The 25,462-nt window shown below is 42.7% G+C and overlaps 1 protein-coding gene across 4 annotated transcripts in view; it reads left to right on the plus strand.

Moving 5' to 3' along the window:
* Positions 1-25,462, plus strand: part of Myo16 (myosin XVI) — a 480,832-nt gene that overhangs the window by 157,073 nt on the left and 298,297 nt on the right. For all 4 annotated transcript variants that reach the window (NM_001319151.1, XM_006508779.3, XM_006508780.4 and 1 more), the window contains exons 3-4: positions 4,472-4,542; positions 11,617-11,760. In NM_001319151.1, coding sequence (NP_001306080.1) covers positions 4,472-4,542; positions 11,617-11,760 — 215 coding nt within the window. The remainder of the gene's footprint in view (positions 1-4,471; positions 4,543-11,616; positions 11,761-25,462) is intronic.

Consider the following 25,462-nt stretch of genomic DNA (forward strand, 5'->3'; position numbering starts at 1 on the left):
TCCAAGAGCTTATGGACGGGCCATGTGACATACTGCAGAGGGAGCATCTGGATACATCAGAAGGATCAATACAGACAACTTTGTTCCCTACTCTCCTGATGGTGAAATTAGAAACCTTTCATGGGGATTGTGAAGGAACTCTGGAACAGTTGCCTAAAATTATGTCCTTTCCCCAATTCCTCTGAAGGGCACCTGACCTCATGTCTTGGTTACTTTTCTGTTGTTGCAATAAAAGATCATGACCAAGAAATAATCTTATAAAAGAAATAATCTAATCTGGTTTATGAAATCAGAGGGTTAGACTTCATGGTGGCAGAGGGACAGAACTCCTGAGAGCAAACATCTTGATCTACAACCATGAGGCACAGAGAAAGACTCAGTGGGAATGTGGAAGTCTTTTGAAATCTCCAAGCTGCTTCCCTTGGCATGCCTCCTCCAGCAAGATCACATCTTCTAGTTGTTCACTAACACTCCAACAACTGCGGACCAGGTATGCAACCATATGAACCTTTGGAGGCCATCTTCATTCAAACCACCACACCATATGCACTTCAGAATGTGACTAATTCTCAATGTGTCTCGTTTTCTGAGGTGGTAAATTAAAGTAAAGAGATTTGGGGCAGGGAGGCAGGAAGAAAAGGACAAGGAGGGCAGCTCCCCAAGATGTCTTCTTATTCCCAGAAGATGTTGTAAGGAGAAACTGCAGGAAGGCATGGAATGGCTATCTCAACAGGACTGATGGAGTGAGAGGAACACACGAACCCTACAAAACATCCCAGCCAGCATCTATTTCAGGGCTTCCAGACTTAGGCTCTCCCATCCTTAAGAGGTTGAGTTATACCTTTCTTTCTCTGCATCCTGGTCTTCAGAATATCCTGGATATTCAATATAGTGTCAGTGTATCTGGGAATGGTATCACATTGACACCCTCACTGATGTCTCCTGGCACGCATCCACTCCTCATCAATGTCCCTGCCACAGTGGTGCATTTTCACAACTGTTAAACTGTATGAAGTCATCAGTACAGGCCAGAGCTATAAATGCCTACAGCAGAAAAGCATATGAACACCCAATTACTGAACTTCCCACATTTGAGAATAAAAAACAGTAAAGCAACAGGCAATGCTCATGAAAGGTATACACTCTGGGGTAGAAACAAGAGAAGTATTGAGAAAAGCAACATTTTGAAAATAAAAAATGAATGGTTTTATGAATGGTCAACATACTTGAAATATCCTTAGCTAAACTGATTCACATTTTTTCAAAAAATGAGAATGAAAGGAAAAATTCAGACGACAAAAATCAGGAATGAAGGATGGTGAGTTTAAGTTCCATGCTAACTAAAAGAGTAAAGTGAGTTAAAATCCATTATAAAGTTGTATGCCAAAGCTTGGCTGACCACATGAGATTGAAAACCTCTGGAGTGGCACAAGTTGTCGAGATCAAAGCAGTCAACCAGTGCAGACTGAGAGACGACGGCAGGCTTCAAGGAGTGAAGACGCTGTGTTGCTGTCTTCCCACAGTGAGGCCAGCACAGGTTGCTTCCCTGAGGAACCGTGCAGTGACTCAAGAGAGGCTAACAAAGCTGCCGCTGCTTCCAGATACGGGAGTACAGGAACCATGACAACATGATGCACGAGGCGGTATTCCCTGAGGTAAAACACAGAGCCATCATGTGCAAGAAGAAAGGCTGATGGGGCTGTGCAAACAACGTCAGTGTCCATTGGCTAGGCTCTGGGACCCTTCCACATGGATACTAAGAACCTATCCTATAACCGAGTGGGTTTCACACCATGATACAAGGCCATGGCTATGTATGAACAGCCAGTCAGTGAGACACAGCATACCCTTAACATAAGCACAATGGACACATTCACGCCGTGTGCACAGTGTGCCCAATAAAGCAGAAACCCTCGCTCTGTGTTATAAAACAACTTGGCATCATTGCTTCAACTCTGCATTGGTCATTTTAGGGCTTCCTTCTCTTCATTATTTTATTGCTTTCTTACTTTATTTACTTACTTAGATGTTTTTCTGTCCACACACTCATACATCAGAGAACAACTGTATGGAGTCAGTTCTTCCACTGGGGATCAAACTCAAGTCATCATTTCTGGTGGCCAGTGACGCCACCTAGTGCTATCTTGATAATTTCCTCTCAACTTTTTAATTAATTAAAGACAATGCTTCACGATGTAGATGGGCTGGTATTTCAGACATGTGCCCAGCTTTCATTTTTTAATTTAATTTCAACATTATTCTATTTTCTGTGTGTTCTTAATTTTCTCTAAATCCCTTTAATTATCATAATGAGTATAGGGAAATAGCTAATTCTAAAGTGTTTGGCAATAAACAATGAAGTATATCCGGTTTATTATACTTAGCTATTACAGACAGTGTTAATTGCTGTCCTCTGGAGTCTCTTCTGAAAATTGCTGAGTGTGCAAGAGTCCATGGAGCTTGACACTAGATCTTCCTGATACACCAGAATCAAGTCCATACTCTGTCCGCCAATGGCTGTGTCCAATAAGTGCCGGGATCTCTGAACTTATACATGGAGATGCTACAACAGTCTCTTAACACTGGGGAGACAGCATCTTATTTTTATCATACTCATGCCCAACTATGCATAGAAATAAGATAGTAAACATAAGATTTCCCCTAAAAGTTCACAAGTTTGCTTGCTTGTATGCTTCCCCTAAATCAGCATAGTTTATCTTGACCCCTTGTCCAGAGTTCCCAGACTGTGAGCCATGATGTGTTTGAAGTGAAATATTATCAAAGGGTTACTAAGGGCAGTAACTTAATTTCATTGTTTGAAGCAGGTATGCCTGCAAGCCTTGATGCAGATATGGGTCCTAGGTTGCCTGCAAGTATGTCATCCAAGACTAGTGGAGTCCCGGGTGGCTAAGCTATCCTTTATGCTTGCTTGCCTTGGTCAATTCTCTCAGAATGGTGGCAGCTGGCAATTTGTCTACAGACCTGACACCTCTGAGGTGGTTCCTCAGCAAACTGGACCTTGAATTTGAAAGCAAATCCTAGACTAAAGAAAGAACATCATCATGAGATGAAAGTCACTTGTTGGTGAATAGAAAGGGCATGTTCTAGGAACTATGTGTAGGAAGTTCTTCAGGGAAGAGCCCTGGAGTAGACAGGATGTCCCTTCAAAAGGCAAGGGCAGGTGAAGCTCGTGCTTCCTCAGACAGCAGGCCTGCGACTGATTTCTGTAGTGAAAACAATTTGGGCATAAGGTGCTTTGACTGGAGAAAGGCTTGAGGGCGGGCACTCTAGGCCTCTTTCATAGGTCCTTTCTATGGCACACACTAGCTGACAAGGTGGCTTTCAGTGTCTGGAGCCTGTACAGGAGCTGACAGGCTGTTGAGATTGCATGTCCTTGTGGAATCCCTCAGAGTGAGGGAGACAGCAAGAGAATAGTCACCTAGAGGCACGGATACTGGGGCGAATACAGAGAACAGCACCTTCAGTTCAGATTTCAGGTCATAGAGAAGAAATTTCGTAGAAAGGCCTGGGTGATTGAAACTGAACCATGCTGAACAGTGTTGTCACAGTTGAGCATAAGAGAGGCTCTTACTGGAACTGTTAGCTCGTGGCTAAAATTCCTGTCCTGGGGAGGCTGAGGCATCAGACAGAGAAGCTCCTGACGACTGGCTACATAGAATCACTGACCCAAAGATACAGCAGCAATAACAACAAAACCTAAACAGCAGCAAGGGCAGCTGCTACTTGGCTCTCTTTTGTGGCAAGTGCCTCAGTGATGTTTTTCTAACCATGGATATATGAGTAGTGGAGACCAGTGGGGTGCCTCAGAATCTAAGGACATTTCTAGGAGGCTTGTCCCATCAGGGTGCTATAAGCATCAGAGACTGTAGCAAATCTCAAAGCCTCCTGATATTGCATGTACTAACAAACTCACCTTGCTAGCAAATGGACACACAGGTCGTTTTCCGGCTGTTGGTTTGCTCTGATAATTGGTATATATTTTGATCTATGTGACTTTATGGCTTTGTCTCAAAATGGTCTGTGACAGTAAAAGAATCGTGGGCAAGGGTTAATGGCACAAATGGAGGCTTAATGTGCAAAATGCAAACTTTCGTTGCTTTTAGCCAGTAGGTCTTCGCAAATTGCAAAACAATGTCTTCATGAGGCTAAAGAGAGTCCTTTTTACTTATGTGTTCTTTTGTCCTGCGAAGGACATATAAACTCACTCAACTCTACTTTCTCATCAATTCCTTTGGCTATAGTGGGTAATCAAACTTCCATATCACGTAACAGGTTTGGGCACAAAGAGAAACACTTGTGATCATATATGTGTAGTGTGGGAATCTGACAGTGACTTGTCCTCACCCCACGGCCCCTACAGCTATTGTCCAAGCTGCTACTGAAATATAGCCATTTTGAGCTCAGTGTGGGGTGTGCTTTCTTCAATTCTCTTTTCTCTCTTCTCTTGCAGTGCTTCAACTCTTGAAGGAGGGGGCAGATCCACACACTCTCGTGTCCTCAGGAGGGTCTTTGCTACACCTGGTAAGAACTGGCACTTGAAAGGGCCACGTAGTAACACCTGGAGACAGGAAGCAAATTAAGTATTCAAAAGTCAGTTCCAGGATGAGTATTCAACAATGACCAGAGAACAAAATTGGCACATTTCAGGTGACAGGTGTCGCTATAAAGCTCCTGAGTTTGATGTTCTGAGGGAGGGGAAGTCACTGGATCCTAGCTGACCTGGGGAGGAGTCGAGGGAAGAAGAATGTCAAGTCTCAGCTCGCTCTGCAGTTTATACCCACTGAACCTTTTATCTAGGGGACACACACACACACACACACACACACACTGTCCTTGCTTCTGAACAGATCTTGGCTATCATGGTCCTTTATATGTTCTCAGCAAGTGAGGCTCTGAGCACTCAGGGCACACTGAAGGAGCACAAATGAAAGACTACCTAGAATACAGTGCTGCCCTGGCTAATGCAGATGGAGTTACTTTAGATCCAGTCAATAGGTCACAAAAATTCAGCAAGAGTACAGCAGGAAAGAAAGGCTGTGTTGAGAGAGGTGGTCATTGTGATGCTGTTGTGGATGCATAGGTTGGCTGGGTCTGGGAGATGTACAGATATACAGATGGGAGATGTACAGATGTACAGATGGGAGATGTACAGATGTATAGATGTACAGAGAAATCCACTGTTGCTGCTCACCACTACACTCTCCTTTAGCAGAGAATACTGAGTAAATAAAAACAAAGGGACAATTGCAGGTTGCTAGAGAGAAAAAAATTACAGGGTTTCTGAATGCCTTTGGTGCTGAGAAAGGCAATTTAGTCATCTAGAGTGCCAAGTGTGAACAGCCACGTGGAGAGCCCAGCCTTAGGGCATCCCACACTGGGACGCCTGATGCTCCGCAGACCTGGTCCTAATTACATACTGTTACACTGTTGTCTTGACAGGAGGCAGCACAGTGCGTGTACGTGGGATGCAAAAAAGAGCTGTAGTGTTGGGCTTTCCCACAGTTGCATTTATCCAACTCCAATATTACTCTTCAAGACATTTCTTCTTAGAAGAAATATTTATATGGGATTAAATGTCCCAATAAGGCTAAGGTTGATATAGATTCCACAGAAAGGGTAATATTTGGGGTTATACATTTTTAACCTTATAGTACTTTTGGGGGGGTTACATGTCTTTAAGTTTTTAATAACTCTTTTGTAAACACATTTGTCTCAGTCTCTCTGTCTACCAGTTCTTAAAAACATTCCTATAGCAAACAAATGGTAGGTGTCAAATACTGTATGATAATATTGGAAATAGTGGCAAAGGCAACCATGTCTGTGCCCCTCCAGGGAACTCATCTCATGCTGACAATCTAGAGGGACCCTCAGAATTGAATCTCTGTAAGAATTATGGAGTGGAGAGTGGGATTACAGAAGCCTTGATGAAATGTTGTGGGTTTGTGACATTGAGTTTAGGTCATGAACTAAGAGAAGGATTGCCAGCACTCACAGAATAGAGAGTGATTTTTAGACATCCCCAATGCTTTCCTGTGGCATTCTTGCACCACAGTCAAGCTGAAGTGAAATTCCATGGAAATTAGAGATAGCCTTATTCCAATGGATTCTCGCTTTAATACAAAGATAGGGAGTCCATGTCAGGATGGCGACAAAAATATCCAAGACACACAGAAACACAGAAACATAGGGTAGAGAACAGAGTGTGAAACATAATGGAGTAGATGATGGAGAAGAAGGGGGAGGGATAGATAGATAGATAGATAGATAGATAGATAGATAGATAGATAGATAATAGATACAGACGAAAGATGTTGGATGAACTGACAGACACCAGAAAGAGGTAAAAAGAGGGGCAGTGATAGATAAAGTTATAGATAGTAAATAGAGAGGTATATGAAAGATTGTTGAGAGAGGTCAAACCCATAGATTAAGAATAAATAGAAAATAGATATACAATGTATAAAGAGGTGATAGACACATGGTAGATGATAGATATGTGATGTATGATTGACAGAGAATATGGTGAGATAAAAGATAATAGACAGGCAGGTGGCTAATACATGGATGATAGATTGATAGAGGATAGATGATATAAAGATGAGGAACCACTTAGAACGAAACATAAAAATGAAAGTATGGCTCCAGAAAAACCAAGAGTGAACTCAAAACTTATCCAGGCTTAAGTTTCCCTACACTAGTGAAATATACATAAGAGATGGTGTTTATAGGCTGACTAAGTTCTCTTATGTGAGAGGCAGGGAAGGAAGGCTAAAAAGAAAGTTGGAGACCTGGCAGTGAACAAGTTAAGGAGTTTGGTGACTCTGGGTTGGTGCTATAATCAGGTGACACCCCCCCCAATACCAACCGAGAGAGAGAGAAGAGAGAGGGGGCACCTGCATCTGACAGGGAAACACAAGATTGCTTGCTTCATGCAGTGCATGCTATAAGGTAAGAGGTCTTTTGTGCTGAAGGTCATTGACCTTGAATAGGACACCAGATCTGGTCCTTAAAATGCTTTGTCTTTGAACAAGAGACACTACATTTTATATTATGTGAAGTCCAAGTGGTGAGTTGTTCTTGACAGCTGGACAGAGAGTCTGGAAACATGACACCAGGTGACAGGACAGAAATGGGTTCCCCACCCCTGCTGATCTAGGGACCGTCTTGCTCATTGATGCCATCTTGGCTAGGTAAAGTGTCATCACACACTGGCTGCCGTGATGTGATCAACATGGATTGAGGGGGAGCGGTGCTAGCTTGAGGAAAATTATTTCTAGAGAGCATGAGCTTTGCTAAGCAGTGATAATATTGTAAGAAAGCTGCTACAGGGATGTTAGGCCCGCGTAATCTTTTCAGACAAGTGTGATTAAAGGTATTTATTGCTGTCAAATTATTATTCATAATCCTTAGAAGTGTGAATCGCAAAGTACATCACTAGGGAAGGGGGAGTGTCGATTTCAGCTTTGCATCTAATTAACTTTCTTATTCTCCTTGAAAGACTGTGAAGTTCCAAAATCCAAGTACGATTGGGGTATAAGTGTGAATCCCCATACTCTAAGTCAGGGATGTCTTTGTGTTCAGTGTGTGTGTGTGTGTGTGTGTGTGTGTGTGTGTGTGTGTGTCTGTGTCTGTGTCTGTGTCTGTGTCTGTGTCTGTGTGTGCACGCACACACATGTACGTGCATGAGGGTTGAGGATACCTACATATGAATATGAAGTATAAGTGTGGATTCTCAAGGTCCCTGTCAGAGATATTTTTGTGTGTTTGTGCATGCAGTGTGTACGTGGTAGGAGTGCATGCATGTGAGTGTGCAGTATACATGTGGTCCATGTCATCAGGGATGTCTTTGAGCTTGTGTGTAGTTTTGTGCAGTGTGTGTGTATGCTGGGGTGTGGGAGGTGCATACATGAGAGTGTGAGGTATATTCCTGCCTCTGTATGCTACAGCAGGGTGGTCATGTGTCTTTTTTTTAATGATTTATTTTTATTTTTTAATGTGAGTACACTGTCACTCTCTTCAGACACACCAGAAGAGGGCATTGGTTGTGAGCCACCATGTGGCTGCTGGGAATTGAACTCTGGATCTCTGGAAGAGCAGTCAGTGCTCTTAACCACTGAGCCATCTTTTCAGCCCCATCTCTTCATGTGTCTTCTACCACACTCTACCTGATCTCTATGAGAAAGAGTCTCTCACTGAACTGGCCAGCAATCTCTCAGGATACACCAATCTTTTCCCTTCTTTTCCCCTTCCCGGAGTCCTGGGATGACAGGCATGTCAAGTCACACCTGACCTTTTACATGGGTGCCATGAATTTGTACTCAGCTCTTCCTGCTTGCAATGAAGGCATTCTTCCCCACTGAGCCATCTGAGACAACCGCCAAGGGTATCTTAACAGCTCATTCACACCATCACTGATGGTGCAATGAGTGTCCAAAACAGGAAGAAAAGGGAAGAATCATATGGATTCAGCTCCCACTCCGAACCAGCTTGTTGGGGACTGAGAATCCCCACAGCTGCCTTCTCCGACATCATCCCTAAAACTGATGCTGTAGTGGCTGGAGTCCCAGTTCACAGCATCAAGTTCTCAAGTGATCTAACACTTGACTGGGGACCTGAGTTGCAGACTTTGCTTGAAGTTGATGCTTTTCCACCAAGATGCCTGCATATTGCCTCACTGCTTCCTTGAACCTACTCAGGATGCTTCCTAATGTCCTCGATGACCTCATAGCAGGGCTTTTCCCTTTGTGCAATTTTAGGTTTTACAGTATTAAATTATTTACTAGTTTGTAATTTTAGAGTTTGAATTCGTCTTCTCTCTTCTGTGATGAGTGTTTGTGGTGCAAACCACACAGCTGCAGTTGTGTAGTGCACACATGCCTAGCTGCCCTGTTGAGATTTACTGAAAGAACACCCATGCCACTGAATTACATTTGAGGCTTTCTCAGATATCAGTTGTATCTATGTGTGCTGATCTGTTCCCAAGTCCTGACATGTGTCTCAGTAATTCCTCTGCCTGTGTGTCCATATCGCACTGGGTTGATCACAACTTTAAGCGAGTCTAGTCCCTGGGTGCCTTTAGTGCACAACTGTTTTCTTGTCTGTGATTTTGAAGCTTATTCTGGGTCCTTTGCCTACGACTCTTACATTCAGAGGTTTGGTTCATGCAAATGACACCCATGGGGGTTCTTGCTGCATTTTAGTTAAATGTAGACAGAAGGAGGAAGAATCAGTCAATAGTTCATGTTTTCTCCCTCAATGGCACAGTCTACATTCAACTTTCTCCAAGCTTATGAGATGTGGGCATGCCATTGCTTTATTGCTCTTAGGATTGCAGCCTTACATATTTCTGTTTGTAAGTGTTTCAAAATTTTGCAACTATTCAATTTTTAAAATTTTTCCAGACCTTAGTTACTAGTGCATAGAAATCCTGATTTGCTGTCCTGACCTCATGTTCTATAACTCTGTCACATATGCTTATTAGATATGATGATTGTTTTCTATAGTGAGATTTCTGCAGTTCCTCTGTGAGTGGAGGTGGGTTTCATGACCAACACTGTTGCTGTTAGTCATTCCTGATTGTACCCACAAGGGCCTCCAGGGCTGCTGAGGAGTGACAAGGCCACAGAGCCCCACCCAGCCTCCATCAATGAGAAAGAGAGTTTCCTGTAGACAATTATTCAGTCTTGCAATCCACATTCAAATTATGATGTTCATCAGATTGCTGGTGTGCTGAGGGTGAAATCTGGCCCCTTTTTATTCTATAGATCTCATTTAACGCCCTCCCCCAAGAGAGACAGAGACAGAGAGAGACAGAGACAGAGACGGAGATGGAGACAGACAGAGACAGAGACAGAGATGGAGAGAGACCCACTTTTTTGCCCTCCTTTGATTATTTTATGTGATTCAAGTTTATGTTCTTGTGTTGTCCACAGAACTTAATTCAGTATGTATGTTTCAACAACCATAGGGCATGACTAATTTATTCCAGTAGCTTCCAACACTATTCTATTCCTTTGCATGCAATTTTAACAATGTTTTAATTTTTCCAAACTATACTATCTGTTTGTCTGTCTCTCTGTCTGTCTGTCTGTCGATATACCTACCTGCTTACCATCATCATCTCCCTCTGTATCTAAGTTGGCCTCAACCTCGTTACTCTCCTGCCTCAGGAATCCTAGTTGTTCCTTACTGTTGCTGCCTACAGTGTTTCCAGTCTCCTGGTTTGTGAGTTCTAGGCACTGCTCTTCTTCTAGATGCCGTGGGGTTAGTCACTCATATCCTTTCCTGTGGATTCTATCCACGCTGGCATGATGCTTCCCTAATCATTTGCACTGGATTCTAGACATGGGATATTTTGTCTAAGTACTAGATGATTTTTTGTAACTTTAAATAATAATCAATACTTTGGGGGAACCTTAAGTTATTTAGAAATCTTTGATCTTGTTGGGGCTGGCAGTTGTTTCTCATTTGGTAGGAATAAAACATCATTGGATTGAAACTTAGTGTCCCCTCCACTGAAGACAAATATAGCCATCCTATCTGAACAATGGGAAGAGGAGCTTGTTTCTATTGTGTGTACTATGATGCTTATCACCCAGGGGCCCCTGTCCCTGGCATGGGTGCCTCCTAGGCACCACACTCATCATCACACAAATGTAGGGGCTGACTTTGTAAACTCTTACCTCATAGAGCATTTTATCTCTACCATTATGTGTCATGTACTCTGTGTATTTTGATAGTAAAGCCTTGCATACTGAACCCTCCTCCCATGTTGTGACTGAAAAGTTTCTCAACGTAGTAAATTAAACAATGCTAGGGCTTACATAGTCTATTTTCTGGTGTGTGTGTGTGTGTGTGTGTGTGTGTGTGTGTGTGTGTGAGACTGGAGGCCAGCAGTGGGCATCAGATCCCTGGAGCTGCAGTTTCTGGTGATTGTGATTGGGCCAACATGGATGCTGGGAACTGAACTCAGGTCCAGTGCAGGAACGGTATTCACTCTGAAGTGTAGAACCATACCTGAGTCCTTCCTCCTGAGTTCTGGAGGTCATTGATTGCCATCTCTGTAGAGACATACTGTAGCAGATGCAGAGATGATGACTGTCACTCCACAGCAGGCTCCTTCAGGGCTGTGTTCCTCACTGTCTATCCAGTAAGTAAGGGCAGAAGATGAGTTGTCATGGTGGGAATATTGAATGATTTGGTAAAGAATAGTCTGTTCTAAGCATGTAATATCAACCCTATATAAGGTATATCTATCATGGAAAAGCAATATTATATGTCTGTTAATAGTCTTAATAAACTATGTTTTGAATCAGAAGCATAATGTATGCAAATGAATATTTTTAGTAGACTCACTGTAGATGGCCCAAGAATCTAATCAAGATATGCTTTAACTTTTAAAGTATCTGCCCCTATTTACTTTCTCATCCCCAATATCTGTAGCCAGATTTCCCCATCAGCCTGACATCTCCCCCCTTCCCCTTAGTCTCATTGGGGACAGAGAACACAGTATTTGCTTCAACTCTCATGTTCTGACGATCAGTGGTGCTTGCATCATTGCTATAGCTTGTGTTTCTTTTCTCTATTTTTTTTCAGTGTGCTAGATACGACAACGTCTTCATTGCAGAAGTCCTCATTGACAGGGGCGTCAATGTCAACCATCAGGATGAGGACTTTTGGACCCCAATGCACATTGCCTGTGCCTGTGACAACCCTGACATTGTCCTGTTGCTCATATTAGTAAGTACATTAATCCAGTTGACCAGCACTTGAAGAGTCAATGACAGACAAGTATTTAATAATTTCTCTCAATGTATCACACTACTTTGGGGGAAAGCATGTGTCTGCATCACTATTCATGCCTCAAGAATACAGATACTTAGAAACTAAAGTTGTTAATCCCGAGTTTACTAAAATAATTCATGTCTGTGTCATGACAAGCTTTGGAGTTGCATGTGTTTTGGTACACATCAGTGTTAATAGAATGGCCATGTTTGTGCTCAAGAATGCATATGCAAGCAGCTATAGTTGAACTTTTAAAAAACATGTCTTCCAAGGGGATCATACATTTGGGAAGGAACAGATAAGATGCAGCAGCAGTTAGAAGGTAAAATGGAAATGATGCAGACACAGTACTTGTGTATGAAATACTCAAAGTTGACTAATAACAGCAACCACCTCTCTTCCTGTGCTTGAATATACACCACTAGGTAGGACTTTCTAAGCTCAGGCATGGTTCTAAAACTTGGATCCATTGACAGCCAACATCCCACCCCTCTAGTATAGAATGCCAAACTTCTAAAGGAGATGCAGGGCAAAAGGCTAGCTTCCTTATGCGATTTCCATGAATGGCAGGTCCAGACCACTGTGTAGCTATGACATTGCAGAATTGATGCTGCAGACCTTGGGAACAATGACAACCCGGAGCTTATACATGACCACGTCATGATCTCAAAAGACTCCTTATGTGGACCTTTGTGCAGGTCCCCCTACTTTTTTGACAAGAGAGACTGTGATCATGAGAAGTATTCCTTCAGAACACCACTAAGGACTGGAAACAGCATACTTCAAGGCGACCACAAAACAGAACGTTGCATATTCAAAATCCGAGACTAGAGTAAACCTGGACATGAAAACTGATGCCTGAGGTTTCATAGTCAGGATGAGCTACATGGTGGCAAATTCTTTAGGTCTCTCTGAGGCTCCATGAATGAGGAAATCAATGTGAGGTTTGTGTACTCTGAAGTTAAACTGCCTCTTCCAAGGAAAATCGATAACTAGTGACATCCATCCCAGTCTCAGAATAAATGTCTAGAAGAGAGACTCTCTAAAGAAGCAGAGTCTTCTTAACTCAGGGTGGATGCCTCATGCCCTTGCCAGACTCAGTGCTGGATTCTGTGTGGAGAGTTCTCCTTAGCAGTCATCTGCCTTCAATTCATCCTCCACCTTTGAACTCAGCCCTTGTTTATCCCTGAAATTATCAACATGGCGCCTCCATTCTTCAAGACCACATCTCACTCTAAGTGTGGACTTGTTTAAATCATGTTTCGTTTCTCCATACTCTCAGGAGAAACAATAAATAAATTTAGCTTTCCACTTTATAAAGGTAAAGAAAGATGAGCAATTTTAAGCCTAAATCAAGTAGAGGAGAGTCGACTGAATCCAAGCAAGGGGTACAGGTTTGCAATACTGAGTTTCTGTCGACTGAATCCAAGCAAGGGGTACAGGTTTGCAATACTGAGTTTCTGTCGACTGAATCCAAGCAAGGGGTACAGGTTTGCAATACTGAGTTTCTGTCGACTGAATCCAAGCAAGGTGTATAGGTTTGCAATACTGAGTTTCTGGTATTAGGAGGGAGGCAAGCTTTTCAAAGGATACAGAGGAGAATGAAAGAGACCCTTCCCAATGGCCCAGGCTGGGACAATTTGGGGAATAATCAAAGGTAGTCAAAATAGATTATAATGTAAAACAGGCAATAATAAATACTGTGCTTTGCTAAAAATATTAAAAGTGAGTGTTTGCCACTTTGTTTGGCAGCATGAACCTGGAAAAGCGGCCTAAAAACAAAGTAGACTAAAGTCTCATGCAATACCAACTTTATTCAGGGCATCATTTATACTCTGAGGATTAAGAAGAATTGCATGAGTAAGTGTCCATTCACAAACACAAGCCACATGTGGCAAAAACGTGTTTTTCATAGGGGCACATGACCCACAACAGCTCAACAAACTCACTCCTATCCAGTACACCTGGGAAGCGCTAGAAAGCACGTTCCAAGAACAACTGCATGCTTTTGAAGAAGCTGACTCCACAAGACACCTAGCTTGTTTTCTTGGATTTTCACATAGGCACTCAGAATTCCCCTTGCTTGACTCCATTCTCGGATTGTGTTCCAATGAGAGAGAACACACAGATGTAATGTGTAGATGAGCTGTGAAAGATTCATGTGAGTAGTCTACTCTCAAGAAGCTGGAGCACACCGTTTCCCTCAGACACTGTGGTGTTCCCAGTGGATTCCTTCTGAACTGACAGTGTGGGAAGGAAGGAAGGATGGCCAGTCACCACAGACCCGACCTGAGCTCCCTCAGATAGGCCCTACTCAGCAGTGATGAGATGTGTCTGCTTCAGGTGGCTTTGGTGTGATAGAATGGCATTCTATATCCCTGGTGGTCTACCAAGACATGCAAGCCCAGAAAGACATGAGATGTTTTCATGTGATTCCCATTCAAGGGCCATTGTACATAATGCATAGTAGTGTGCCTCTCTTCTCCAAGGTTGTAAAAATCAGTGGGGATCTGAGAAACTCTCACAGTTCAAAGGAAGCCACGAGGATAAAGATAAGGCAACTGCAGTGTAGGCTCTGTGACAGCTCTTGGGGTAGACTAAAGGCAGGCTGCAACCTGGACAGGGTCATTGTAACTTAAAAATATTATAATCCATTTTCTGTTGTATTCTTTTTTAAAATAAATACTTCCTTTGAGAAGAAGCTTTCCTGTCATCTCCTAAACTGCATCATTAGACAAATTCATATAAGAGTTGTAATCAATTTCATGGTGCAGTTACGAAGACAGGATACACTCTGTAGTAACTGTGTAAATGTAAATGTTACTGCCATTCTTAACAGTAGAAATGGCCAGAGGGAAACAGCTAAGCCACACTGTTCTTGAATTTTAGAGAGCTTACACAATTAATGCTGTTGTGAGGTTGGAGGTACTCATTTTACTTTCAAAGAATGTGTGACCTTAAGTTGTGGAGGAAAATTTCATTGTATGTCAGAAACATTACGTGTATGATGAAGTTACTGTGTAAGACACAATGGATGTGTGTATGAGAGAGAGTGTATGTGTGTGTATGGGTATGTGAGGGAGAGGGAGAGAGAGGGAGTGTATGAGTGTTTATGTGTGTGTGTGACTGTGTATGAGTGCATGTTTGTGTGAGTGTGTGTGTTAGTGTATGTGTGTATAAGAATATGTGTATGAAAGTGTATGTGAGTGAGTATATGTGTGAGTGTGTGTTAATGTATGTGTATGAGTGTGTATGTGAGTGTGTGTGTTAGTTTATGTGTGTGAGTGTGTGTTAATGTATGTGTGAGTGTATGTATGTAAGTGTATGTGTATTACTGTATGTGTGTGTATGTGTGGTGTGTATGTAAGTGTGTGTGCTGTGTGTGTGTGTATGTAAGTATGTGGTATGTGTCTATATGAGTGTGTGTTTGTGAGTATGTGTGTATGTGTCCATATGAGTGTGTGTTTGCGAGTATATGTGTGTATGTGTATGTATGAGTGTGTGTGAGTATGTGTGTATTTGTGTGCATGTGAGTGTGTATGTATGAGTGTTCATGTGTGTATGAGTATGTGTGTGTGTGAATGTATACTTATGTATGTGTATAAATGTGTGTGTTTGTGTGTGTATGTGTGTGAGGTGTGTGTGTTTGTGAATTCATGGGTGTGCACATATAAATCTGTTTCTTTGGAAGATCATAATGTTTTCCTTTGAAGCAGTCTTGCATAGATGTAGTGGTCCTTATCAGTAATCCTGACACTGAGAAGGCAGAAAAAGGGGCCACACTGACAGCCAAGGGTGCAGAGAGAGACTGTTTAAACAGAGACAAACCAAAAGCAGAGGAAGGAGGGAGGGGAAAGAATGTAGTCTTGTACAGTTCAAATGAGTTTGGACCAAAGGCAGTAAACAGATGGACCAAGCTCCCATCACAGCAGTCCTGTGCAGTCAGTGGCTGCCAAGGAAGCAACATGGACTGGAGTTCACAACTGGCATAGATTTATAAGAGATCCTGGATAATTGTGTTTATTTAGGATTGTAAGAAACTTCAAGACCCTTCAGTGAAAATGTGTTAGGACCTTGCTCAGGGATTCTCTCTGTTAAGGCTGAGACTATACTCTGGCTGCATCTTCAGCTCTGCTCATGGCCTGTGCTCTGTCATTGCAATGCCCAAGAGTTAAAGCCTGTTTTCTCTTGTATACTTCCAGGGTTCTGTTAGAATTCTGTAAAGACTCTCTTATGCCATGTGACACGTGTGAGCATTTGGGTCCCTGTGCTCCTCAGCTGACTTGGTTTCCATGTCCTGTGCTATGGTTACTCCACATTTCCACATTCGATTTCTGATATTCTTTCTTTAAAAATCCATAATTTATCTTTTAAATTAAAATATAATTATCATTTTCCCCTTCCTTTACTCCCTCCAACCCCTCCCGGGTACCTTTCGTCATATCCTTCCAAATTCATGTTCTCTTTTTCTTTAACTAAAAGTTATTTTTACTTCTATTACACATGCATAAATACAGAGATACAATCAGATGGGTCTTTTTAGTTTCCTTGTATTAAATAATTTCAGGGCTGACCATGCAACATCAGGTACCATCAGAGGGCTCTTCCTTTTCTCCCCTCTCCACATTCCTTAGTTAATTCCATTCTTTGTCTGGGGTGGGGCCCCATGAGATCTCTTCCATCCTTGGTAGCAAGTCTACTGATGCTACTTTTGTTCAAGTCTTGTTTGGGCAGCCATATTTTTGAGGTGTCCTTGGTGAAGTCATTTCTTGAGGATACAATCTCGTGATAGACTTCCTGGTCCTCTGCCTTGTAAGACAACGCCACTCCCTCTTCAACAACATTCCATGGGCATTTGGTACAGAGTCTGAGTTGTAAACATCTATTGGGACTGGCATCCAGGAGCATTGTTCGCTGCAATTTTGACCCGTTGTTTTTCTGCAATGGCCTCCATCTGGGAATCTCTAATATAATTTTTTTTGCAGATTTATTTATTTATTTAATATGTACTATACACTGTACTTATCTTCAAACACACCAGAAGAGGGCATTGGATCCCATTACAGATGGATGTGAGCCACCATGTGGTCACTGGGAATTGAACTCAGGACCTCGAGCAGTCAGTGCTCTTAATCTCTAAGCCATCTCTCCAGCCCCTTTAATATTCTTTTTTAAAATTTTATTTTAATTAATTTATTCTTTTATACTCCATATTTTATCCCCCCCCCCATCCACCTCATGACTGTTCCACATCTCAAACCTCTTTCCCACCCTCTTTTCTCCAGGTGGATGTCTCCACCCCCCAACCCGCCTGACCACTAAACTCCCTGGGGCCTCCAGTCTCTTGAGGGTTAGGTGCATCATCTCTGAATGAACACAGACCCAGGAATCCTCTACTTATTGTATGTGTGTTGGGGGCCTCATATCAGCTGGTGTATTCTGCTTGGTTGGTGGTCCAGTGTTTGATAGATATCGGTGGTCCAGATTAATTGAAACTGCTGGTCCACCTACAGGAGTGCCCTTCTCCTCAGCTTCTTTCAGCCTTCCCTAATTCAACAACAGGGATCAGCTGCTTCTGTCCATTGGTTGGGTGCAAATATCTGCATCTGAGTCTTTCAGCTGCTTGTTGGGTCTTTTGGAAGGCGGTCACGCTCTGTCCCTTTTTGTGAGTGCTCCATAGCCTCAGTAATAGTGTCAGGCCTTGGGACCTCCCCTTGAGCTGAATCCCACTTTGGGCCTGTTGCTTGACCTTCTCTTTTTCATACTCTTCTCCATTTTCATCCCTGTAATTCTTTCAGACAGGAACAATTATGGGTCAGAGTTGTGACTGTGGGATGGCAACCCCATCCCTCACTTGATGCCCTGTCTTCCTGCTAGAGGAGGGCTCTATAAGTTCCCTCTCCCTACTGTCTGGCCTTTCATCTAAGGTCCCTCCCTTTGAGTCCTGAGTCTCTCACCTCCAAGATCTCTGGTGCATTTTGGAGGGTCCCACCAATCTCCTATTTCCTGAGGTTGCCTGTTTCCATTCTTTCTGCTGGGCCTCAGGGCTTCAGCCCTTTTCACTCACCTAATACCAGATCAGGTTCCCCTCTCCTCCCCACCCCACCCCCGTCCACTTTTGCTTCCAGCTCCTTCCTTCCCTCCCCACTTGTGATTGCTTTCTTCTCTCTCCCAAGTGGGACTGAGATGTCCTCACTTGGGCACTTCAGCTTGTTGACCTTTAGGAGTTCTGTGGACTGTATCTTGGGTATTAGTGAGTACATACCATGCATGTCCTTTTGGGTCTGAGTTACCTCACTCAGGATGATATTTTCTAGGTCCATCCATTTATCTGCAAAACTCAGGATGTCCTCGTTCTTAATAGCTGAGTAGTATTCCATTGTGTAAATGAACCACATTTTCTGTATCCATTCTTCTGTCATGGGACATCTAGGTTGTTTCCAGCTTCTGGCTATCATAAATAAGGCCGCTATGAACATAGTGGGACACATACCCCTGTGGCATGCTGGGGTATCTTTTGGGTATATTCCCAAGAGTGATATAGCTGGGTCTTCAGGAAGATCTAGATCCAATTTTCTGAGGAACCGCCAGATTGATTTCCAGAGTAGTTGTACCAGTTTGCAATTCCACCAGCAATGGAGGAGTGTTCCTCTTTCCCCACATCCTCTCCAACATGTGCTGTCACCTGAGGTTTTGATCTTAGCCATTCTGACTGGTGTAAGGTGGAAGCTCAAGGTCGTTTTGATTTGCATTTCTCTGATCACTAAGGACTTTGAACATTTCTTTAGGTGCTTCTCAGCCATTCGAGATTCCTCAGTTGTGAATTCTCGGTTTAGTTCTATACCCCATTTTTTGATTGGGGTATTTGGGGTTTTGGTGATTAACTTCTTGAGTTCTTCTTCTTCTTCTTCTTCTTCTTCTTCTTCTTCTTCTTCTTCTTCTTCTTCTTTTTTTTACTTTTTATTTCTTGAAATTTTTATTAGATATTTTCTTTACTTATATTTCAAATGTTATCCCCTATCCTAGTTTCCTCTCCAAAAATCCCCTATCTCCTCCCCCACCTCTCCCTGCTCCCCAACCCACCCACTCTCATTCCTGATCCTGGCATTCCCCTATACTGGGACCTAGAACCTTCACAGGACCAATGGCGTCTCCTCTCATTGATGACCAACTAGGCCATCCTCTGCTACATATATAGCTAGAGCCACAAGTCTACCATGTGTTTTCTTTGATTGGTAGTAAGTTCCAAGAAGCTCTGGGGGTACTGGTTAGTTCATATTGGTGTTCCTTCTATGGGGCTTCAGTCCCCTTCAGCTCCCTGGGTATTTCTCTGGCTCCTTCATTGGGGATCTTGAGTTCTTTATATATTTTGGATATTAGCCCTCTATCGGATGTGGGGTTAGTAAAGATTTTTTTTTTCCCAATCTGTAGGTTGCCGATTTGTCTTTTTGACTATGTCCTTTGCCTTACAGAAGCTTTCCAGTTTTAGGAGGTGGCATTTATCAATTCTTAAGCTTAGAGCATGACCCATTGGAGTTCTGTTTAGGAAATTTCCCCCTGTGCCAATGAGTTCAAGGCTCTTTCCCACTTTCTCTTCTATTAGATTGAGTGTATCTGGTTTTATGTTGAGGTACTTGATCCACTTTACGTTTGTGCAAGGTGACAAATACAGATCTATTTTCTTTTTTTTTTTCTACATATAGACAGCCAGTTAAACTAGCACCATTTATTGAAGATGCTTTCTTTTATCCACTGTATATTTTTGGCTTCTTTGTCAAAGATCGATTGTCCATAATTGTGTGGTTTTATTTCTGGGTCTTCAATTCTATCCCATTGATCATCGTGTCTGTCTCTGGACCAATGCCATGCACTTTTTATCACCATTGCTCTGTAGTAGAGCTTGAGGTCAGGGATGCTGATTCCCCCAGCTGTTCTTTTATTGTTAAGACTTGTTTTCACTATTCTGGGGTTTTGCCTTTCCAGATGAATTTGAGAATTGCTCTTTCCATGTCTTTGAAGAATTGTGTTGGGATTTTGATGGGGATTGCATTGAATCTATAGATTGCCTTTGGTAGGATGGCAACAATTCAGAAGCATTCAGGAGAAAAGAGGGAAAGCTGCCCCAGTTGGTACCTGACACTTTTAGCTAATTCTTAAAGTGTCATTTGTGCCAACAAAGTACAACTGTATGTGTAAGATATGTATATGATATATATGATATAATATATATATATATATATATATATATATATATATAATATGTACAAACATATGTGTGTGTATGTGTGTTTATAATATATATTAGGAAAAAGCTAATTCCTTTTTTTCTTTTTGATTTATTAGATATTTTCTTTATTTACATTTCAAATGTTCTTTATTTACATTTCCTGGTTTCCCCTTCAAAAATCCCCTATTCCCCCCACCCCATGTGCACCAACCTACCCACTCCCTCTTCCTGGTCCTGGCATCCCCCTACATTTGGACATAGAACCTTCACAGGACAAAAGGCATCTCCTCCCATTGATGACCAACAGAGCCATCCTCTGCTACATATGCAGCTGGAGCCATGGGTCCTTCTATGTGAATTTTTGGTTGGTGGTTTAGTTCCTGGGACTCAGGAGGTACTGATTGGTTCATATTGTTGTTCCTCCTATGGGGCTGCAAACCCCTTCAGCTCCGTGGGTCCTTTCTCTAGTTCCTGCATTGGGGACCCTGTGCTCAGTCCAAAGGTTGGCTGAGAGCATCCACCTCTGTATTTGTTAGGCACTAGTAGAGCCTCTCAGAAGAAGCTTTATCAGGCTTCTGTCAGCAAGCACTGGTTGGCATCCACAGCAGTGTCTGGGTTTGATGACATGTGAGATGGATTCCCAGGTGGGGCAGTCTCTGGATGGCCTTTCCTTCAGTCTCTGCTCCACACTTTGTATCTGTAACTCCTCCTATAGGTATTTTGTTCCCCCTTCCAAGAAGGACCAAAGTATCCACACTTTGGTCTTCCTTTTTGTGCTTCATATGGTCTGTGAATTGTATCTTGGATATTCCGAACATCTGGGCTAATATCCACTTATCAGTGAGTGCATACCATGTGTGTTCTTTTGCAATTGGGTTACCTCACTCAGGATGATATTTTCTAGTTCCATCCATTTGCCTAAGAATTTCATAAATTCGTTGTTTTTAATAGCTGACTAGTACTCCGTTATGTAAATGTACCATATTTTCTGTATCCATGCCTCTGTTTAGGGACATCTGGGTTCTTTCCAGCTTCTGGCTATTATAAATACAACTGCTATGAACATAGTGGAGCATGTGGCCTTATTACATGTTGGAACGTCTTCTGGGTATATACTCAAGAGTGGTACCATTGCATACACTAGCAAGATTTTATCGAAAGGACCCAGATGTAGCTGTCTCTTGTGAGACTATGCCAGGGCCTAGCAAACACAGAAGTAGATGCTCACAGTCAGCTAATGGATGGATCACAGGGCTCCCAATGGAGGAGCTAGAGAAAGTACCTAAGGAGCTAAAGGGATCTGCAACCCTATAGGTGGAACAACATTATGAACTAACCAGTACCCCGGAGCTCTTGACTCTAGTTGCATATGTATCAAAAGATGGCCTAGTCGGCCATCACTGGAAAGAGAGGCCCATTGGACACGCAAACTTTATATGCCCCAGTACAGGGGAACGCCAGGGCCAAAAAGGGGGAGTGGGTGGGTAGGGGAGTGGGGGTGGGTGGGTATGGGGGACTTTTGGTATAGCATTGGAAATGTAAATGAGCTAAATACCTAATAAAAAATGGGGAAAAAAAAGAGTGGTATTGCTGGGTCCTCAGGTAGTACTATATCCAATTTTCTGAGGAACCACCAAAATGATTTCCAGAGTGGTTGTACCAGCTTGCAATCCCACCAGCAATGGAGAAGTGTTCCTCTTTCTCCACATCCTTGCCAGCATCTGCTGTGTCCTGATGGCTCAGTGCGCGTCCCTCTTGGGTCAGGAATTTGAGCAGAAGTGGTAGTCTTACCTGTGCTCACAGAAGAGGCAGCACTCCTGGGAGACCAGCTCTCTCCTGGCTGGCGATATTTGTGTGTGTAGCTCTATGGCATAGGATCAGCTCTTGGTGCAGATGGAGACTAGAAGGATCCTGTCCTCAGTTGAACCTTGGTTCCTGTGTCCTGAGGGCTCTGGGTGGGTTCCTCTGAGCAGCAGTGGTGGTCTTACCAGGACTCACAGGACTGTCTGCACTCCTGGAAGCCTTGCTCCATCCAGGTGCTATTTGGGTATGAAAAGCTAATTCTTAAAGTGTCATTTTTTCCAACAAAATACCACTGTATTTGAAATATATATGTATGCACATATATTACACACACACATATATATATACACAAACATATTTAATTTCTAAAGTTCTTTTTATTAGGCACTTTTGTTTTCTAATTGTAAGAACTATTTACTTCAGAAGCATTGCATGCAAACAAAAGAATGAAAGAAAGATAAGACAAAGAGACAAACTGACAAAAGCAAAACAAAACAAAACAAAACAAAAAAACAAAAAAAAACCCACTACCAGTTTTCTTTCCATGTGTATGTATTATGTATATGCATGTATGTATGTGTGCATAATGCATGTATGTGTTGGAAGTACATGTATGTCACAGTGTAAGTATGTATATGAATATGCATGTGCATTCATGTGCCTGTACACATGTATATGTAGGTGTGTGTGAGTACCCACATGCTTGTATAGAACACACCCTAATATTTGGATTCTTACTATGCTCTCATTGCACCGTTTCCATGTAAGTCTGTGCATGGTTATATGTGCACATGTGTATATGTGTGTGTATGTAGAGCACACACTCGATGCTTAGACCTATACAGGTTCACATTGTTTATTTCTTACAGAGTTTCCTGAGTATTTTCCACATTTTAAAACATCCCAAGCACAAATTCAGTTTTACATGGTTTCCATATTTAGGTTCTATAATATTTTAGGAATATTTTTTTGGCACCTTGGTTTCCACTTCCTCGTACTCACAGATGATTATCACTTCATAATTTAATAGGTCCTCGTTTCCAGTAAAATATAGCATCTTTCCACCAGAAGGGACATAGAAAGAGTGCAGCAGGCATCTGAAGCAGGCATTGACAAACCTCTGTGTATACTGTAGCCATTCAAGTCTGATACCTTTAGGCCTTTAGTTAAAGCATCCCCCATACCTCCTACTCTAAGATGTAACTGGTCTATACAATCTGAGGTGTTCCTAGGACTGCAATCTTGGGAAGGGTTGAGAAAATGACACATCTAGAATCGTGACTGAGAAAGGCTGTGACACTTGAACCCAGTGTGAAGTAGATAAACCTGAAAATCCTCATTTAAAGGGACATGCCATGCCATGTGCCTGCACTCTCGGCAGAATGCACCTTCTGTGTTGGTAACACTGTGGTGGATACAGAAACATGAAGGAATGTAAACAGAAGAGAGAGCCTCTGTGGGTGACTTGAAGTAGAATGTACGTGGTTGCAGGAAGATATGTAACTGTGACATCTTAAGCAGAGAATCTCATTTCCAAGAAGGCAGGGCTCACATGCTAGAGGAATACACCAAGCACATCAGGGGCTCTGAGAGTCAGAGGAGAGAGGGTTGGTTAGAAGGCAGAGCATTGTATTTGAATAGTGTTATAGGTTGGAGAATAAACACCATGAATATCAACAGACCCATATCTTCGAGTTCAGCAATAGCGTGGTTGGTGGAAGGCTACAGTACTGTATTAGTCAGGGTTCTCTAGAGTCACAGAACTTATGGACAGTCTCTAGATAGTAAAGGAATTTATTGATGACTTACAGTCGGCAGCCCAATTCCCAACAATTGTTCAGTCGCAGCTGTGAATGGAAGTCCAAGGATCTAGCAGTTACTCAGTCTCACACAGCAAGCAGGCGAAGGAGCAAGAGCAAGACTCCCTTCTTCCAATGTCCTTATATTGTCTCCAGCAGAAGGTGTAGCCCAGATTAAAGGTGTAGTCCACCACACCTTTAATCCTGGATGAAAGGTGTAGCCCAGATTAAAGGTGTGTTCCTTAAACTCGGAGATTCAATCTTCTGGAATCCATAGCCACTATGGCTCAAGATCTCCATACCAAGATCCAGATAAGGATCTCCAAACCAAGATCCAGATAAGGGTCACTGGTGAGCCTTCCAATTCTGGATTGTAGTTCATTCCAAATATAGTCAAGTTGACAACCAGGAATAGCCACTACAAGCACTTAAGAATCCTGAGTTTTAAACACATCCTGAGTTAGTGGAGTGGCTGCTATAGAAGCTCAGAAAAACCCAATTAACACCTAGACCAGCAGGGAGCTAAGTGATGGGAGGGGTCTGAACTGTGGTACGCAGTATTCAAGAGGACCGGTACAAGGCTTTGTCTAGACCCTTGGGGGTTGAAAGCATGTTATGCAGAGATATTATAAATGTTCAGTTGTGGTCAGGCAAATGAGACCTGAAGAAGGTTCTAGGTGCAGGGCAGGTGGCAAGAGGGTGGGCAGTTGACAGCATGTATAGAAATCCATGCTTGGAACACAGCCTGGAAACCTACAAGGAGTTCAAGCAAGGGTTATCAGGGTACATAGCTAGGTAGCAGTGTGGAAGAGATTTGCCTGGAGATAGAGAAAGGGGATGGTGGGACCCAGTATAAGCTGCTACATTACAAGGATACAGGAATGGAAAGGCAGCTTGGATGATATGATGCTTGCTGTTTGTGAGGATCAGAGCCCAAGCCTAGCACCCACATGAAAAGCCAGATGCAGCAGAATGGTCTTGCAATCCACAGCTGGGAAGACAGAAGGGCTTGCTGACCCAGCCTAGTCTCCTTGCCAGGCTCTAGGAAAAGATGAGAGACCCTATCCCACAAAAAAAGCAACAAGTAGAAAAACAGATAATGACTGAACAATGATAGTCTGAGGTAGTTGTCTGACCTCCAAACAAATTACTCGTGTACACACACACACACACACACACTTGTGCACATGCATGTATAACCATAGGTATATCCAGAAAGACACACCTATGCATACACACATACCATGCCCAAGTAATTACCCAAGTAAATCAAGGATTTTTATGCCATGTTCTGAAAGAGTCTGTTTCCCTAAAAAATCATATTAAAATCCTATCACTCAAAATAATGGGGTACAGAGATGAGGAATTTAGGGTAATGGTTAGGTCAAGAGGATAGTATCCCTAAGATTAAGATTACAAATAATGCAGTTTCCATCTGTGCCCTGAGCTGATCCTGTGCCACAGCTCTTCATAGGCAAATACGGTCAGAAGAGAGCTGGTCTCCCAGGAGTGCCGACTCATCTGTGAGCACAGGTAAGACCACCACTTCTGCTCAAATTCCTGGCCCATCCTGAGCCATGTCCTGAGCCATGTCCTGAGCCATCAGGACACAGGAACCAAGAAACAGCCTGGGACAGGATCCTTCCGGTTATGATCTGCACCCTAGAGCTGACTCTGTGCCACAGCTGTCCATACCTAAATTCCTCACAGAGAGAACTCTCAGGAGTTGTGACATACAGGATTTCAGGAGAGACAAGCCACAGTAAGAGACAGCAAGACCAGCTAACACCAGAGATAACCAGATGACAAGAGACAAGGATAAGAACAT

The sequence above is a fragment of the Mus musculus genome, chromosome 8 (assembly GCF_000001635.26).
Source record: "Mus musculus strain C57BL/6J chromosome 8, GRCm38.p6 C57BL/6J".
Taxonomy (NCBI): domain Eukaryota; kingdom Metazoa; phylum Chordata; class Mammalia; order Rodentia; family Muridae; genus Mus; species Mus musculus.